The sequence below is a fragment of the Salmo salar genome, chromosome ssa06, assembly GCF_905237065.1.
Source record: "Salmo salar chromosome ssa06, Ssal_v3.1, whole genome shotgun sequence".
Lineage (NCBI taxonomy): Eukaryota > Metazoa > Chordata > Actinopteri > Salmoniformes > Salmonidae > Salmo > Salmo salar.
Window position 1 is genome coordinate 51,449,565 of NC_059447.1, and position 19,376 is coordinate 51,468,940.

Below are 19,376 nucleotides of genomic sequence, written 5' to 3' on the forward strand. Positions count from 1 at the left end.
TTAATAATGAATGTCATTCTGTAGGCCAGTCTCACAAAACACTCCTGCGGCGTCCACTACTACCGTAGGCTACATCCAAGAAAGAACTCCTACTGTATGCTTCATCCAAGAAATAGAGTATGTTTCGTATAAATCCACTTCAGATTGAGTACAGAACCAAATAAATCCCCAACAAAAAGTAATGCCATTTCTTTGCTCATATCAGGTAAAAAGAAAAGACACACTGCTCAGTCAGGTGATGAATAAATGTTTTAAAATGTTTATTGAATGTGTTTTTCACAAGGATCAAAACAAAATGTAAAGAAAAAGGCAGAAAGAGTAGCATGCAGCCACCACTGTTCACAAAATTAGCCATTTATTCCCTCCACTTTCCTGATAAGGCATCTCTCTCCTTAAACAGGACAATCGATTCCAAAACCAACATTTATCAGATGTTTTCAGACCTCCAGTGGACTTTTGTTGAGATAAAATAAGACTTACCTTGACAGACTACTTTTGAGGTCTGAAAACATCTGACAAACTTTGGGTTTGGAGTGTACTTTCACTTTAACTAGCAGCATCAGGTCATTTAACTGCAACACAATTCACTAGCTTTACTAAGCTAACAACGCAGGGTCACACAGAAGAAGGCAGAGGATAATGGACGTGGCACACACAGGTGGCGGATTAACTGATGGACATCCAAGGCTAAATAAATAAAGGGATGAAGAGATAAAACTGCTACAGATGTCCCCGACAAACTCTTTGGACAAAATAATCTAGATTTTAAGCCAAAAAACCCCCCAGAAATGAACGATAAGATAAGAGATCATAAGTGGATTGTCTTAAGAATGTTTATTTTTTATAGTCATACAATATCAATCTATAAGGAAAGGATGGTGTTTATTCTGAAGATGAACTAACTGGTGGTAGGCATTCAAGCGATGGTACTTTCACAATAACTTTTTGTTTTTAACTAAGACATCAAAAAGACGGGGGGGAGAAAAGATCGGAAAACTTTCATCGCTTTACACATTTCACGTCATCCGATGGCAGACTACTTGATCTCCTCCTCCACTCTCCTTTCACTTATCTACAATATTATGGGGTCTGGGTTTGAATGTTACAGGGCCTTTAAAAGCTGTTTTTATCTAAATATGAAATCATTTCTGGGTAACAATTAAAGCACCTTACAGTGATTGTTTGTTTTTGACCATTTTAATTGAAAACAAAAACTGCTTCTTAGCAAAGAGCAATTTCCGAAGCAAGAATTTTGCTGTTGGAGTGGTCTGAAAATTTGCCTCTATTGGAAAAGAAGTTTGGACTCTTTCCTTATTGGTCTATTAACTAATTTACTACATGGTGATGTCACCATGGAAGGTCAAAACTCCATCCCACCAAAACAGGCAAATATTTTAGGCACGCTTTTCAAACAGCTCTTACACTAAAAGGGCTAAATATTACACAATTTAACCACTTGCCCCCAAAACACACAAATATTGGACTATAATTTGTGCCTTCCTGTATTATAATCATGGTAAAAATGTTATTCTACTGAGCCATTTATACTTTGTTAATATTCTCATCTTTTATTGTTTCTTATTATTGTTGCATTGTCGAGAAGGAACCTGTAAGTAAGCATTCAGTGTCTCCCATGTGTATCGCATACATACAACTTGAAACTTGAAGGGCATTTATCATTTTTACAGTATTATTCCAACCTCAGTGTAGAAATGTATATAAAAACAAGGAATATCACGTTTTTGACTGCACTGGGCCTTTAAAGAGTATCCCTCTAGAAATGCACTGCTGAGTTAAAAATGGCAAACTGTGGGAGGCCACACACACACACACGAGAGGGGGGTCTTCAGGCAGGCATGTAGGGGGGAGGGAGCTCTTTCTCTGGCATCTTCATTGCCATTTCGTAGGTGGGCAGGATGTACTGAGGAGAGAGAGAAAGTTAATCATTACATTCATTTCATTAAACAATAAATCAATTTATAAATATAGCCAACTTCGCAGTGTGAAAGGACCAGAGATATTAGCGACATTTGATAATGCTATAATCTGTCTCTTAAACAATCTGGGAAGGAGACTGGGTGTACTGTATCAGTAATGCGCATATATTATGACGTTTTAAGTGTTTTCCACTAGCGCCGACTGTCGAGATTAAATTAGTCTGTACAGTCGGCTACTTTTTCCACTTAAAACCTGTTGGGGATGGGGGCAGTATTTGCACGGCCGGAAAAAAAAACGTACCCGATTTCATCTGGTTACTACGCCTGCCCAGTAACTAGAATATGCATATAATTAGTAGATTTGGATAGAAAACACCCTGAGACAAATCCTAACAGGAAGAGGAAATCTGATGTGTGGAATCACTTTCAAGCCTTTGCCATTGAAACACACAGGGACTTATTAATCATTTAGCACTTCCTAAGGCTTCCACTAGATGTCAACAGTCTTTACAAAGTGGTTTGAGTCTTCTATGGTAGAAACTGACCCAAAGAGAGGCTTGGGAAGTTGGTCACAGGGGGAGGGCCATTACTACTATGACACGGGCGCCCATGGGAACCCTTTTGTTCTGAAACGTTTAGTAAGACAATGCAATCGTCCGCCTTGAATATTATTGAAGCTCTGGTTGAAAAAGGCCCTAAAGATTTATGTTATACAACGTTTGACATGTTTGAACGAACGTAAATATATTTTTTTTGCACATTCGTGACGACAAGTCCAGCGCGCCTCGTACATTATGAGTAGCCTTCGGAACGCGCTAACAAGAAGGAGCTATTGGGACATAAATTATTAACTTTTTCGAACAAAACTACATTTGTTGTGGACCTGGGATACCTGGAAGTGCCTTCTGATGAAGATAATCAAAGGTAAGGGAATATTTACAATAGTATATTTGATTTTAGATGGTTCCAAGATGGCGCTAACATGTATCGCTTAGCCTATTTTTCTGAGCATACCACGTCGTTTATTGCAAAGTGTGATTTCCCAGTAAAGTTATTTTTAAATCTGGCAATGCGGTTGCATTCACGAGATGTTAATCTATAATTCTTTGAATGACAATATTACATTTTAACAATGTTTTAGAATAGTAATTTTGTAAATTGTAGCGCTGATCACCGGAAGCATTTGAGGGAAAATGTTTTCTGAACATCACGCGCCGATGTAAAATGCTGTTTTTATATATAAATATGAACTTTATCGAACAAAAAATGCATGTATTGTGTAACATGATGTCCTAGGAGTGTCATCTGATGAAGATTGTCAAAGGTTAGTGCTGCATTTAGCTGTGTTTTGGGTATTTGTGATGCATGCTAGTTGCTTTGAAAATGGCAGTGTGTTTTTTTTTGGCAGGGTACTCTCCTAACATAATCGAATGTTTTGCTTTTGCTGTAAAGCCTTTTTGAAAATCGGACAACGTGGTTCGATTCAGGAGAGGTGCATCTATAAAATGGTGTAAAATAGTCATATGTTTGAGAAATTGAAGTTATAGCATTTATGAGAAATTGAAGTTATAGCATTTATGAGGTATTTGTATTTCACGCGACGCGATTCCACTGGCTGTTGACTAGGGTTCCCAGACAGGTTAAATTAACTAAGCTACTTTTCAACTCTAGTCAGAAAGACTGCAGAGCCCTCTTCCGCTAGAATGAACAAAACGCACTTTCTTGCGATCTATTGATATAGTACAGGCGCCTGGTCAGTCACAAAGTGAACGATGACAGAGAAACACTGCTGGTTTGGCAGTCATCTGTCCCGCCTCTTGGTAACTTTGGTGTGTGTGATGTGTACGCTGTGGTTCCAGTCAAATTTCTTTACACGGAGGGAGAGAGCATGAATGAGTCGCACATCCCATATAATGTGGTAAAAATAAGGCAAAATCCACTAAGCCCATTGTTTTCAGACACATTAATTTATTTTACATTCAGGGTCCGACATCATTGATGGACCACTGACCCGGGGCCAGTAAAAATGTGTGTGGGGCCAGTGGATCTCGTCAGTCACTGTCCCGACAGAGACAGTAACTTTTCGCATTCCAATTCAACATTTACCTGCTCGGTCAGTCTACCATTGAAGACTACACACGTAAATGTCATGCTATTTGTATTTGAGCAATATGATTGGCCATTCATTCAAGCACCACCATGCTCCCACGAGTCACAACATCTCAAGCAGTAGCATTTGTCTTGGCAAGCCTACTGTAGCCATGTCGATTGCTCTTCTGGAACGTTTGTCTTTACAGGGGCAGTGTCCTGTTTTAAAATCTTCACAAAATGACAATTTAGAAACAAAAATGACTGCAATTAATAGAATGCAGTTCTAAAGAATGGACGAATGACTTGCATTGCTAAATTATATTACACAGATGTTTAATACATATCATAATAACCAAATGTAGCCAATTAATAGGTGAATATAGAGAGAAAGCATGTCAACCTATAGGCCCTGCATGTCCACAATGCATTTAAGAACTACACCATGTTCAGGCCAGTAGATCACCACTCCAGGCCAGTGAGAATTTAACTTTGCACCCTGGCTAGTTTCATATGCAGCCACGGAGTGGTGGCACATAGGCCAATTACTGTCAAACAGCAAGCTTGACTAGTCTTTAAAAGGTGTCAAACTGAGTCAATAAAGTTAATCTCAACAGTACCAGTCAAAAGTTGACACCTACTCATTCAATTTTTTTTTTTTTTTTTTTACTATTTTCTACATTGTAGAATAAAAGTGATGAAATAACACATATGGAATCATGCACTACCCAAAAAAAGTGTTAAACAATCAAAATATATTTTAGATTCTTCAAAGTAGCCACCCATTACCTTGATGACAGCTTTGAACACTCTCGGCATTCTCTCGACCAGCTTCATGAGGTAGTCACCTGGAATGCATTTCAATTAACAGGTGTGCCTTGTTAAAAATAATTGTGGAATTTCTTTCCAGCCAACAAGGTAGGGGTGCTATACAGAAGATAGCCCTATTTGGTAAAATACCAAGTCCACATTATGGCAAGAACAGCTCAAATAAGCAAAGAGAAACGACAGCCCATCATTACTTTAAGATGTAAACATAAATCAAATCAGGAAAATGTCAAGAACTTTCAAAGTTTCTTCAAGTGCAGTCGCAAAAACCATAAAGCGCTATGATCAAACTGGCACTCATGAGGACCGCCACAGGAAAGGAAGACTCAGAGTTACCTCTGCTGCAGAGCATAAGTTACCAGCCTCAGAAATTGCAGCCCAAATAAATGCTTCAGAGTTCAAGTGACAGATACATCAAATGTGAAATCAGGCCTTCATGGTCAAATTACTGCAAAGAAATCACTACTAAAGGACACCAATAAGAAGGAGGCTTGCTTGGGCAAGAAACACAAGCAACGGACATGGAAATCTGTCCTTTGGTCTGATGAGTCAAATTTGAGATTTTTGGTCCAACTGCCGTGTCTTTGTGAGATGCAGAGTAGGTGAACGGATGATCTCTGCATGTGTGGTTCCCACCACGAAGCATGGAGGTGTGATGGTGCTTTGCAGGTGACACTGTCAGTGATTAGAATTCAAGGCACACTTAACCAGCATGGCTACCACAGCATTCTCCAGCAATACGCCATCCCATCTGGTTTGCACTTAGTGGGACTATCATTTATTTTTCAACAGGACAATGACCCAACAAACCCTTAGGCTTTGTAAGGGCTATTTGACCAAGAAGTAGATTGATGGAGTGCTACATCAGATGACCTGGCCTCCACAATCACCCGACCTCAACCCAACTGAGATGGTTTGGAATGAGTTGGACCACAGTGAAGGAAAAGCAGCCAACAAGTGCTCAGCATATGTGGGAACGCCTTCAAGACTGTTGGAAAAGTATTCCAGGTGAAGCTGGTTGAGAGAATGCCAAGAGTGTGCAAAGCTGTCATCAAGGCAAAGTATGGTTACTTTGAAGATTCTAAAAAATATATATTTTTTGTATTAACACTTTAGTTACTACACGATTCCACATGTGTTATTTCATAATTTTTGTGTCTTCATTATTCTTCTACAATGTAGAAAAAGGTTAAAAAAAAATTAAGAAAATCCCTTGAATGAGTAGGCGTGTCCAAACTTTTGACTGGTTCTGTATATCCTTAATAAATCATACAATGTAGTTAGTTATACACTGAGTCCACAAACATTAAGACCTTCTTAATATTGAGTTGCACCCCCCTTTGCCCTCAGAACCGCCTCAATTTGTCAGGCATTGACTCTACAAGGTGCTGAATGGCCCATGTTGACTCCAATGTTTCCCACAGGTGTGCCAAGTTGGCCTAATGTCCTTTGAGTGGTGGACCATTCTTGATACACACAGGAAACTTAAGTTTTAAAAACCCAGCAGCATTGCAGTTCTTGACACAAAAACTGGTGCACCTGGCACCTACTAACATACCCCGTTCAAAAGGCAATTAAATCTTTCTGGCCCATTCACCCTCAATGGCACACATACGCAATCCATGTCAAAATTGTCTCAAGGCTTAAAAATCTCTCTTTAACCTGTCTCCTCCCATTCATCTACACTAATTGAAGTGGATTTAACAGGTGACATCAATAAGGGATCATAGTTGTCACCCGGAATCACCTGGTCAGGCGATGTCATGGAAAGAATGCTTAATGTTTTGTACACAGTGTATGTCCATAGTATCACATCGGGACAAGTAAAGATCTTGTTTGTATTTTTTTATATGAAGTCCATCAGGACTTGCCAGACAGTGACGTTAAAGTGAGTGACTCGTCAGTAGCCTACCAAATTCCATCGGTAAGAGAGCTGTTCATTTGGCTCCCTTTTTGCTATTATCTGCAGATTAATTATGCAAACATTTGATGAAGATGCTGAATCCTCTTCACTGCAAAAACAATAGGTAGGCTAGTGGAGAGAGCCTAACTCTGGTCCAAAATATGATCAAATAAAACAGATTGAATAAAAAGAATGATACTTATGATATTTCAAAGATAGTGACTTAATCAAAGTATTGACAATGGAGTAGTCAACTGCTGCTTTCTGTGTAGCAAAGCCAATGTTTGACACCTGCTTCATTCTTCAATCATACCTGTCTGGCAGATGTATTTTCTCATCTCTCTTAAAAAAGGAAGCTTGAAGCACGTGGAAGTCAGCAGACTCTTATAGGATTCTTTTAAAGGTCCAATGCAGTCAAAATTCAAATGTTTCCTGTGTTTTATATCATATTGCACACCAGCTGATAAAACTAACACTAATTAGTGTGAAAATACAATCTAGCATTAGAATGTACCAGAGGTCACCAAAATAGAGTTTGTTCTGCAAAAATGTCTTAAACCGGGGAGCCTGGCTTGCTACTTTTTTAAATTATTGGGCTGGCAACTTGTGCTTGTGGAAAACAGTTATTTTTATTCGCCAGTTTTTCCTTCGGTTGATCGAGCACACATTTTTTTCTCGAGGCAAGTCGAAGTTCGGTAGACAAAGTCCACGCCCCTTCGTCTGTGAATGGTCAACAGTGCTACTCCTAGTGGAAGATGGAACTATGGACGGGATTCTTCAATTAAGTGTTTGTTGTCATTCAACAAGAGGCTACTAGTTTTCATGCAAATCTTTTCACTTTAAATACTGCTCCAAACATTTAGACCTCTGAAAAATTGTCAACATTAATTACAGATTTCTTGATTTATCTTAGATTAATTCAGACTATTTTGATGAAGTATTTCTGGCTATGTTGTTGCTCAAGAGGGATAAACAACAGTAATATTGGCATAATATTTTCACATTTTTCAAGCGAAGGTCTTTAGGGAGTATTCGAGCACAGACGTTTGCGTCGCCTAGCCAAGTTCTGCTAGGAGCAAACCGAACCTGTTTGTAGACTGCTTAAAGATGTGAAAGGTATGCTTCAAATGTGATTACCGGTAATCCGAGTGGGGGCTTTTCAGGCACAGACATACCTGGGGAGGCGCCGTAAAGGCAGGGTAGACGGCGATCTCCGGCACATTCCTGTTGTTGATGTACTTGTAGCAATTCCACACACAGTTGATCAGGTAAGCCTGAGGGGAAAGTGGTCAAAATGTTTAGTCCTTCTACCTGATCCTGTGATGCTCAAACCTGGTCCTAGAGGGCCACAATGTGTGCAGGCTTTTGTTACAGCCCAGCTCAAAACACCCCTGATTCAGCATCTGAAGGTCTATAACCCATCTACTAAAGACCTGTCAGTCAAGGTCTATCATCAGTCTACTAAAGTACTTTCATGGATTGGTAAATCAGATCAAATCTCACATGAACACTAACAAGTGCAGTAAATCAAATAAATTGCATATTCTTGGGAATCTGGTTGGGGGGGGGGGGAATGGAGTGCAGCATTCAATCACAGCTATTTCCCAGAGACCTTCATGATGATGAGAAAGGTGAAGAAGACGAGGACGAAGAGCAGCAGGCAGCTGGAGTCCATGGAGAGCAGGTTGTCCTTGTAGGGGAAGTCTGGCTGAGAGGCAAGGAGAGAGACATTCAGCACATACAGAAGCTAAACAAAACCCCATAAAGACAGACAGGCCAGGTGACAACGATAGTGAGAACACATTTAAACCCTCTAGGGGGGTATATTACAGAGCGAGGTCAATGAGTTAGCCAGCTAACTTTCCCAAGTACTTAGAATTACTTCAGTTCTCTCTGAATACAAACTAACTTTGAACCAGCAACCCATTTGAATGTTTTTCTTTAATTAACTGCTTTCATAGAGTGGTGAGGAGCAGTCTACCATGCCCGGAAGCTAACTCAACATAAATGTTCTGTATATTTAGGGTTCACGCAAACATAGTTTAAGCTTTGTTCTACTACTGACAGTTACAGCTGATTTCGGGATTGTATATAGATTCTGTCCTTAAATATAAGTAATCTGACTTAGATTGTCTCAATTGTTTAATAAAAAAAAGTACCCTTAACCTTTTTTCAACTGACCATCGTATTTGTTGATTAAATCGGGCTTTAATAATGAGTAATCCAGGAATGTCACAAGTTAATTGACATGAGAAAACTTGAGAAAATAGCAACGCTAGAGATCGCAATGACTACAATGCATGGCTAAATTACTTCTGGACACTAACAGACCAGCTACACTACAGCAAACGGGCATGCAGAGTTGCCATCAGACATTAGCCATTTAGGGAATGCTTCCTTTGAAATCAATAAAAGCTGCTATACTGCTCACGTTGAGTCACATCCAACGGCAGCGTCCAAGCTCCAGAATTGCTGAGGTTCCATTTTTGACGGATGACACACACATTCATTCCATCTTGTGAATTGAAATAATGAGAAATAAAGTTGATTTTGGTTGCATAATGGCCCCCACTAGACACCACTGGCTATTTTACTAAGATTTGTGAAGTTAAGAAGCTACACGTTAACAGAAACTCTAGCTAGCTACATTGACTATGTTCACAATGTAAACAAAAGCAACGTGTAATTAGAGGATATTCAGTACAACCACTAGAAACAATGAGAGTACTTGCGAAAAACTGGACAAAGCTATGGTACTTACGCATAATAGACCAATATGTTACAGTAAGGAAATTTTTTATAAAGATGCTCCTTCGCTCTCAAAACAATGCGCTCTGTGTAGCAGGTAGAACATCACAATGACACAACGCTGAAGGTAAAGCAACGCAACGCGTATAGTGAAGCTGAAGTGTTAGGGTCCACGGAGCGCCTCCTCACCAGTTGATTGTGCTTTAACCAGAAAACCAAGAGCATTAACTGGATGTTTATTTAAGATATCTGTTTTATAGCAGATGTTTATTTTTCTGTATCATAAAAATGTCAGCTGGTTATCATAATAAAATTGTTCCTGTTAATTGTTAGAATAAAACAATTATAAAAATTAAAAAAACATTCACAAGACTTGTGGTTAGCTTCATAATTGTGATTTGTGAGACTAGTCCTTCATCACTGCCTGTCAGCTAGAATGACTCACCAGCTCCTTCATGTAGTCCTTTATCCTGGGCAGGTAGGTGAGGGAGCTGATGGCGACCAGGCAACTCAGAGCAAAGTCAAAGAGCTGGTAGCAAAAGAACGGGATAAGCCAGCCGTCACGATGCTACGGGGGGAGGAAGGGAAAAAACCACACACACACATTACTAAACAAAAGTGTGAAAGGATGGCCATTTCACTAGAGTTCGTCAGGAGGTTTGTCAAGCAATGGCCATATGTAGCCATAGCAAAAGCTTAATCTAAATGTTGGGTACTAAACTATGTTGAGGATGTCACAAATCAAAGAGTTTCTATGTACAGTGCCTTCAAAAACTATTCATACCCCTTGACTTATTCCACATGTTACAGCCTGAATTCAAAATGGGTTAAATATACTTTTTTGTATTGTTATAGGTTTTGGTTTTTCCATTTATGTTTCGAGGTTGGACTTTTAGCACATAGGGCACACCGATTGGTGTCACCTCGTTAGACGGAAGGTGTTTCCCCTGTGCTGGCCCAGTGCTTCAGTTGACTTGAGAGATGTGGAGGGTCAACACCTTTAGTTGACTCTCCCTATTTGATTAAAAAAATAAAAAATTCCTTTGTCTGATCTTACCTGTTTTCATTTTGCTCAACTATTTGGTTTGCTTCCTGTCTTTAAGTTTGGTAGTGGGTGCTCATGGTGGATCTTTTTTAGGTCCCAGTTGTTGTTGCTATGCAACTTTCAGTGGACACCCTCCTAAAACCCACCTGTTTCATTTTGGTTGTTGTCAGTGACTGTTTGTTAGTTCCCCCTTCTGTTTAAGCAACATTTTTGGTTTTCTTGCTGGGAAATTCAACAGTATACAGGCTTCCTTCTTTTCACTATGTCACTTAGGTTAGTAATGTGGAGTAACTACAAGGTTGTTGATCCATCCGAAGTGTAATTAATAACTTCACCATGCTCAAAGGGATATACAAATTATTTACCCCATCAACCAATAGGTGTTTCTTTACGAGACATTGGAAAACATCCCTGATCTGTGGTTGAATCTGTTTGAAATTAACTGCTCGACTTAGGGACCTTACAGATAATTGTATGAGTGGGATACAGAGATGAGGTAGTCATTTAAAAATCATGTTAAACACTATTATTGCACACAGTGCGAGTCCATGCAACTTATTATGTGACTTGTTTAAAATGTTCTAAAAACATATTCAAACCTTGACATTATGGGGTATTGTGTGTAGGCCAGTGATACACAATCTCAATTTAATCCATTTTAAATTCAGGCTGTAGCACAAACAAATGTATACAAAAAAAGTCAAGGGGTGTGAATGATTTTTGAAGGCACTGTAGACATCTGTGCTTAGGTCATCATGACTGGTATTTAGCAGGGGAGGCTACAGCCAGCAATGGACCTACTGTGTGAACACTGAATACAGGGCATCAACAAGGGTAACTTAACCTGTTGGGTCTAGGGGGCAGCATTTGCACGTCTGGATAAAAAAAATGTACCCGATTTAATCTGGTTACTAATCCTACCCAGTAACTAGAATATGCATATACTTATTATATATGGATAGAAAACACTCTAAAGTTTCCAAAACTGTTTGAATGGTGTCTGTGAGTATAACAGAACTCATTTGGCAGGCAAAACCCTGAGACATTTTCTGACAGGAAGTGGATACCTGATGTGTTGTATTGAGTTTAAACCTCTCCCATTGAAAAACACAGGGGTTTAGGAATATTTTGGCACTTCCTATTGCTTCCACTAGATGTCACCAGCCTTTACAAAGTGTTTTGAGTCTTCTGGAGGGAGATCTGACCGAACAAGAGCCATGGAACGGTGATGTCCCATTAGACACCTGGCGCGCTACTTCATGTTGGGTACCCTCGTTCCAATACGTTATAAAAGGCTATGCATTCGTCCACCTTGAATATTATTCATGTTCTGGTTAAAAAAGGCCCTAATGATTTATGCTATACAACGTTTGACATGTTTGAACGAACGGAAATATATTTTTTCCCCTCGTTCATGACGAGAAGTCCGGCTGGCTTACATCATGTGCTAACGAGACGGAGATTTTTGGACATAAATGATGAGCTTTTTTGAACAAAACTACATTCGTTATGGACCTGTGATACCTGGAAGTGACATCTGATGAAGAGAATCAAAGGTAATGGATTATTTACATAGTATTTTCGATTTTAGATCTCCCCAACATGACGTCTAGTCTGTATCGCAACGCGTATTTTTCTGGGCACAGTGCTCAGATTATTGCAAAGTGTGATTTCCCAGTAAGGTTATTTTTAAATCTGGCAAGTTGATTGCGTTCAAAAGATGTAAATCTATAATTCTTTAAATGACAATATAATATTTTACCAATGTTTTCTAATTTTAATTATTTAATTTCTGACGCTGACTTGACTGCCGGTTATTGGAGGGAAACGATTTCCTCAACATCAATGCCATAGTAAAACGCTGTTTTTGTATATAAATATGAACTTGATAGAACTAAAAATGCATGCATTGTCTAACATAATGTCCTAGGAGTGTCATCTGATGGAGATTGTAAAAGGTTAGTGTATCATTTTAGCTGGTTTTATGGTTTTGGTGACCCTGTCTTTGACTTGACAAAACATTACACACAACTCTTGTAAATGTACTGTCCTAACATACTCTAAATTTATGCTTTCGCCGTAAAACCTTTTTGAAATCGTAAAACGTGGTTAGATTAAGGAGATGTTTATCTTTCAAATGGTGTAACATAGTTGTATTTTTGAAAAATTTGAATTTTGACATTTATTTGGATTCAAATTTGCCGCTCTTGAAATGCACCTGCTGTTGATGGAGTGCACCACAGGTGGCACGCTAGCGTCCCACCTAGCCCCAAGAGGTTAAGAGCCTGTAGTCACAGCTAAGGCATAACGCTCGATGCTTACGCAGAAACTCTGCGAGACGCATGTGTTAGCTGTGCGTCGCCATTTAAACTAGCAGATCTAGTCGGGTCCACGTCACATAGCCAACAAACCTGTCAGTGTGGATGCCCATCAGGCAGGCCTGGTGAGGTAAACATGATATCGTTAGAGCAACGTTGTGTAGCAAACATTCTGCTTGCCCTGGTGGGGCAGTAGAATGCACAAGTAAGGAGTTTGCATGCAATGAGTCAATGTCCATTGCTGAAAAAGCATTAAATACATTAAATGATCTTTTCAGACACCAGGACATGACAAAGGGCTGCCATCTGAGTTGTATTCATTAGGGCACATATCGTTTTAAAACATTTTGCAATGCAAAACTCAAAATGAGTGTTTCTTATTTGACAACTCCAGGTAGTTCCTTCCTGTTTCAGTCCGCTTTCTTCGTAATGGTTGAGGTTCAATAACATTTCCACCTCCTATTTTACCCACTCCTCCAGGGGTATTTGTCGTAGGCCCGCTTTTACACGTTCATTAAATTTACATTCAGGGTTTAGAATAGCCGTGACCAAAAGGTCTATTATTAGAAAGTAGGAAAACAAGGCTTTCATGCGTGTGTATTTAGGAGCAGACATTTGCATAACAAACCAAGAGAGTAGTCAGAATGAAAGATTATGCAGGTTATTTGAGCAAATATGTTGAGGAGTGACTGGAGAATTTGTAATTGTCGTGAATTCCATTGTGGACAGGATGTGGATGAAAACACGCTCACACAGACACACAAATCAGAAGAACTTACAGTAATGGCTCCATAGACCATCATGGCGCTGATCGTGAGCATCAGCAGAGAGATGGCGAATCCCACACAGGCATTCTCTAAACACACACAGATAGAGAGAGACATTCATTAGGGTAAAATACTTTATTGAAAGACAAATAGGGTTGCAAAGGGTGGGAAACTTCCCGGTAAATTTCCTGAATTTTTCTGGAAATTTTCCATGGGAAGTTAAGCCCTGGAATTTGGGGAATGTTGCTTAAATTCATCAAAAAAGTTAACTTATAATAGTGAACCTTTTTGTGGGATACACAAGGCAATTCTAGGTCCTGTGGCATATTTTGGTGAAACTATCCCCAATTCAATGGAATTGCAACCCTCTGCATGCACAGTGCATTCTTCCATCAAAATGTGCAGATGATTCTCAAGATCTTGCACACTAATGAGATGCTATTGAGCCCACACTACTACATGGTCTGAGCTAAGGACTACATGCTATCTGGTACGTTTTGATTACAATACGGGGTGGGGTGAATATATTTTATGACATACATGATTTTTTGTTAACTAGTAAATAGTAGCCTACAGCAAAATGTGTTTAAATCATTTCGAACTTGTTAACAATTTCTGCTAGTTAGTTTTTGCTATCATGTGGGTTTTAGCTTGCTTGAGCCTGCTAAGTGTTAATTCACCTGTTTCCATGCATGTTTCATTTTAAAACATTCTCACAAAGGAGTTGTTTAATTTAACTGCTGATCTATTTATCTGTAAATGGAATTGTATTTGTTTTTTACTCTTTTTTAAAAATCTTATGGAAAATGCCACAGGCACTATCTCATGTGTGGAGACATTTCACTGCAGCTAATGTAGAAGGAATAGCTGTGTACATTTGCAAATACTGCACCAAATCATATGTGAAGAATGCAACAAAGATGCAGAATCTGGCCAAGTGCATAAAGTTCCCTCAGCACTCACAAAAAACAACCTCTAACAAAAGTCCCTCTACTTCGATTCGAGGTGAAAATGATGAATCAGACACCTTATTGTCCTGGAAATCAGAAGTTTTTTTGACTCAATGGAGGAACGTAGTCAGAGAAATGCCGATGAATGTCTTGCTCGAGCTGTGTATGGAACTGGTTCACCTTTGATGCTCACAGGCAATGTGTATTGGAAGAGATTTCTGAATGTTCGTCGCCCAGCATACACCCCTCCAACCAGACATGCTTTATTTACTAATTCGCTGGATGCAGAGTTCAAGTGAAGGTCAAGCAAATCATAGAGAAAGCAGACTATTGCAATCATCTCTGATGGGTGGTCGAATGTTCATGGGCAAGGAATAATTAACTACATCAAATAATTAACTAAACAATGGATATACTCTACAAGAGAGCCAAGGAAATGGTTAAGTATGTGAAGGGTCATCAAGTTATAGCAGCACTCTACCTCACCAAGCAAAGTGAGAAGAATAAGAGCACCACATTGAAGCTGCCCAGCAACACCCGTTGGAGTGGTGTTGTCATCATGTTTGACAGTCTCCTGGAGGGGAAGGAGTCACTCCAAGATCAAAAGGATCCTCCTAGATGATGTATTTGGGAGAGAGTGATAAGCAGCCTGAAACACCTGAAACCTACAGCAGAAGCCATTGCACGGATTGAGGGAGACAATGCAATCCTGTCTGATGTTCAGACTCTGTACTGCCCTGCCCACTTCACTGTTGCTCCAAGCAGAGGACACTGCAGTTCTGAAATACATCAAAAAGCGTGAAGACCTCTGCCTGAAGCCCATACACGCCGCAGCGTACATGTTGGATCCCAAGTATGCTGGCAAGAGCATCCTGTCTGGTGCAGAGATCAACAAGGCCTATGGTGTCATCACTGCCGGTGTCTCGCCACCTTGGCCTGGATGAGGGCAAGGTTCTTGGCAGTCTGGCGAAGTACACTTCCATGCAAGGGCTTTGGGATGGAGATGCAATATGGCAGTTGTGCCAACATATCTCATCAGCCACCTGGTGGAAGGGACTTTGTGGATCTGGGGCTCTTTCCCGTTGCCTCCATCATCCTCCAAATCCCACCACCAACAGCCACCTCAGAGCGCAACTGGTCCTTGTTTGGGAACACACACACACTAAAGCACGCAACAGGCTGACCAATACAAGGTTTGAAAAATTGGTGGCCATCCGGGCAAATTTGAGGCTTTTTGAGCCTGACAACGAGCCATCCTCAACAAGGTTGGAAAGTGACAGTGAAGATGAGGCCTCAGTCTGATGTTCAAGAGGTGGATATTGAGGAGGTCCAGTGAGAAGACATGGAAGCTTGAGAGGAAGACAACCAAAGCTTTAGTTTCTAGACTATCATTTTACAGATGAATGTTGAAAACGTTTTTGGGAGATGCGATGGATCATTGGGGATCATTCAATATTCCTTTTTTGTTGTTCAGTGAAATCAGCCCATGTGAAGAGTCAACTCAATTAAAGTCCAATTTGTAACTAAATTGTTTTTTTTTTTTAATTTATATTGGAAGGATTTAATAATTTGCAATTATGTCTACTTATGATAAGGCAAAAGGTTTATGTTTCGGTCTCCATATGATATGGTAAATATATCCAATGCAAAAAAACATCTACATTAAAATGGTATTAATATTAATTTGCATATATTTCTGTTAATTCCCACATAAAGTTTCCACCTTTGAATATTCCCCAAAATGTGCAACCCTAAGTACAAATCCAAAAACGTGTTGGTCTAAGTCTTGGAAAATAATGTCAGTCAAAGGCTTTTGGGAGAAAAATCTAACCTCAAAAACATGAGCCCAAACATTGAATTACCTTTAAAAAACAATTGAAGAATTATTGTGCAGCAATTGTTTCGGGCCAACATGACCACCTGGTCTGAGCCATTTGCATCCCACGGTAGAGCCACACAGAGTGCATTCATATAACTGTCAGAGTGAGCTCACTACTACTGAGGCCTAATTGATTTGTTTGTAACTGGAGCATCTCTGGGCTGTGTGGTTGCTCTCTTTTAGCATTAGCTTGCTCTGGGGAGCCCTTCCATTCTCCCGCTCAGGCACTCTGTAATATCAGTTAAGACAACAACGCACAACAGCACAGGCTACGCTAGGCTAATGAATTGGCCTGCCGTCTGCTTCTAACCACTCATGGCTTCCTGCTAAGGAATGATTAAGTCATTGAGGAGAGGCATGTGTGGTTCAGTCCCAAGGCTCTCAAGGTCTATTATTCACACAGTCACTCTTAAGCTGTGCAGGAAGCCATTGATTTCTCAGGGCCCTCTTCTTCCACACCTTGTACTTTGATATCACTAACATATCAGACTACAGGTTACAGCAGTTTAGTCCCTCATATTTTGTCTGTAAACAATATACTTTTATTTTGTGGACTTTATTTAGACAGTAGGTGGGGGACATGGAAAGGGATGGACAGCATTGAAAGTGTCGGACCAGGGATTTTGAACCTTTACTGCAAGATGAAAAATCGGTAGACGCCAAACTCTTAAACATAATAACTAAGTGGGAAGAGGCCGACTACAAATGGCACTGATGAAGCCACAGCAGTGCCAGGCTTTGATAATAGCCCAATCAATCCGCTGAATGCTGACATTGTATTAAAGCTAGGATTTATGTAGCGCACCCACCCCCCACCCTGTGATCGAGCCAACTAAACAGCAAGACAACCCAGAGTGCATACCACTGGGCCCAGTTTCATAATAGAATTTAGGCTTAGGAGTGTTTTAACAATGCATCTTTTCTACAACAGCCAAAGATTCGTTTCCCAAAACATCATGCAGAGAGAACAGTCGACAAGTGCGTCATTGAGGCATGTGTCGATACTGATAGGATCGAAAGAAAGGGAGCACTGCTCTCGGATCAGCTTTGTCCATTAAAATTGTACCTTAAAATTATAATTATTTCACAATACTGACAACAGATCGGCTCCTATTACCACCGACGGCTGCAAATATGAGGCGCCTTATTCTAATGGTTACCCAATACAAATGCAACGCATGGCTAAATTACTTCTGGACACTAACAGCCCAGCTACACTACAACCATCGGCGTGCGGAGCTGCCATCAGACATTAGCCATTGAGGGAACGCTTCCTTTGAAATATGAAATATACTGCTCGTGTTGAGTTAAATCCAACGGCAGCCTCCAAGCTCGAGATTCGCAGAGGTTTCATTTTTGACAGATGATGCCCACGTTCATTCCATCTTGTGAATTGAAATAATGAGAAATAAAGTTGATTTTGGTTGCATAATGGCCCCCACTAGACACCACTGGCTATGTTACTAATATTTATGAAGTCAAGAAGCTACTAGTTAGTCAATGTAGCTAGCTCGAGTTTCTGCTATGTTCACAATGTAAACAAAAGCAACGTGTAATTAGAAGATATTTAGTACAACCACTAAAAACAACTTAAGAGTACTAGTGAAAATGAATACTTTAAGAATTATTTCACAATACTGACAATGGATGAGCTCCTGTTACCACCTACGGCTGAAAATATTGAGTCAGCTTATTCTAATGTTAACCCAATACAACTGCACTAAATCACAGATGTGTTACACATCATGAAATATATAGAGACAAATTACAAACAGAAGCCTGAAGGTATCAAAATAGAACTTCATTGATTAGTATTAAATGTATTTCAATGATTGAAATAGGCCTATAGCCTACTGTTTATAATGCCATAATTTTATGTTTTCATTTAAATCATCTACAGTGGCTTGCGAAAGTATTCACCCCCTTGGCATTTTTCCTATTTTGAAGCCTTTACAACCTGTAATTAAAATACATTTTTTGGGGGTTTGTATCATTTGATTTTCACAAAATGCCTACCACTTTGAAGATGCAAAATATTTATTGCGAAACAAATAAGACAAAAACTGAAAACTGCAGCGTGCTTAACTATTCACCCCCCCAAAGTCAATACTTTGTAGAGCCACCTTTTGCAGCAATTACAGCTGCAAGTCCCTTGGGGTATGTCTCAATAAGCTTGGCACATCTAGCCACTGGGATTTTTGCCCATTCTTCAAGGTAAAACTGCTCCAGATCCTTCAAGTTGGATGGGTTCCGCTGGTGTACAGCAATCTTTAAGTCATACCACAGATTCTCAATTGGATTGAGGTCTGGGCTTTGACTAGGCCATTCCAAGACATTTAAAATGTTTCCCCTTAAACCACTCAAGTGTTGCTTTAGCAGTATGCTTAGGGTCATTGTCCTGCTGGAAGGAGAACCTCCGTCCCAGTCTCAAATCTCTGGAAGACTGAAATAGGTTTCCCTCAAGAATTTCCCTGTATTTAGCGCCATCCATCATTCCTTCAATTCAGTTTCCCAGTCCATGCCGATGAAAAACATCCCCACAGCATGATGCTGCCACCACAATGCTTCAACTGTGGGGATGGTGTTCTCGGGTTGATGAGAGGTGTTAGGTTCGCACCAGACATAGCGTTTTCCGTCATGGCCAAAAAAAAGCTCAATTTTAGTCCACTGTGGAGCTTTGCAGCTCCTTCAGGGTTATCTTTGGTCTCTTTGTTGCCTCTCTGATTAATGCCCTCCTTGCCTGGTCCGTGAGTTTTGGTGGGCGGCCCTCTCTTGGCAGGTTTGTTGTTCGTGCCATATTCTTTCCATTTTTTAATAATGGATTTAATGGTGCTCTGTGGGATATTCAAAGTTTCTGAATTTTTTTTATAACCCAACCCTGATCTGTACTTCTCCACAACTTTATCCCTGACC

At 40.0% G+C, this 19,376-nt stretch overlaps 1 protein-coding gene across 2 annotated transcripts in view; it reads right to left on the reverse strand.

Moving 5' to 3' along the window:
- Positions 1–236: 236 nt before the first annotated feature.
- Positions 237–19,376, reverse strand: part of lap4a (Lysosomal-associated transmembrane protein 4A) — a 31,995-nt gene continuing 12,855 nt past the window's right edge. For both annotated transcript variants that reach the window (NM_001140354.1, XM_014204584.2), the window contains 5 exon segments: positions 237–1,921; positions 7,932–8,030; positions 8,369–8,464; positions 9,950–10,072; positions 13,647–13,723. In NM_001140354.1, coding sequence (NP_001133826.1) covers positions 1,847–1,921; positions 7,932–8,030; positions 8,369–8,464; positions 9,950–10,072; positions 13,647–13,723 — 470 coding nt within the window. In that variant the 3' untranslated portion in view covers positions 237–1,846.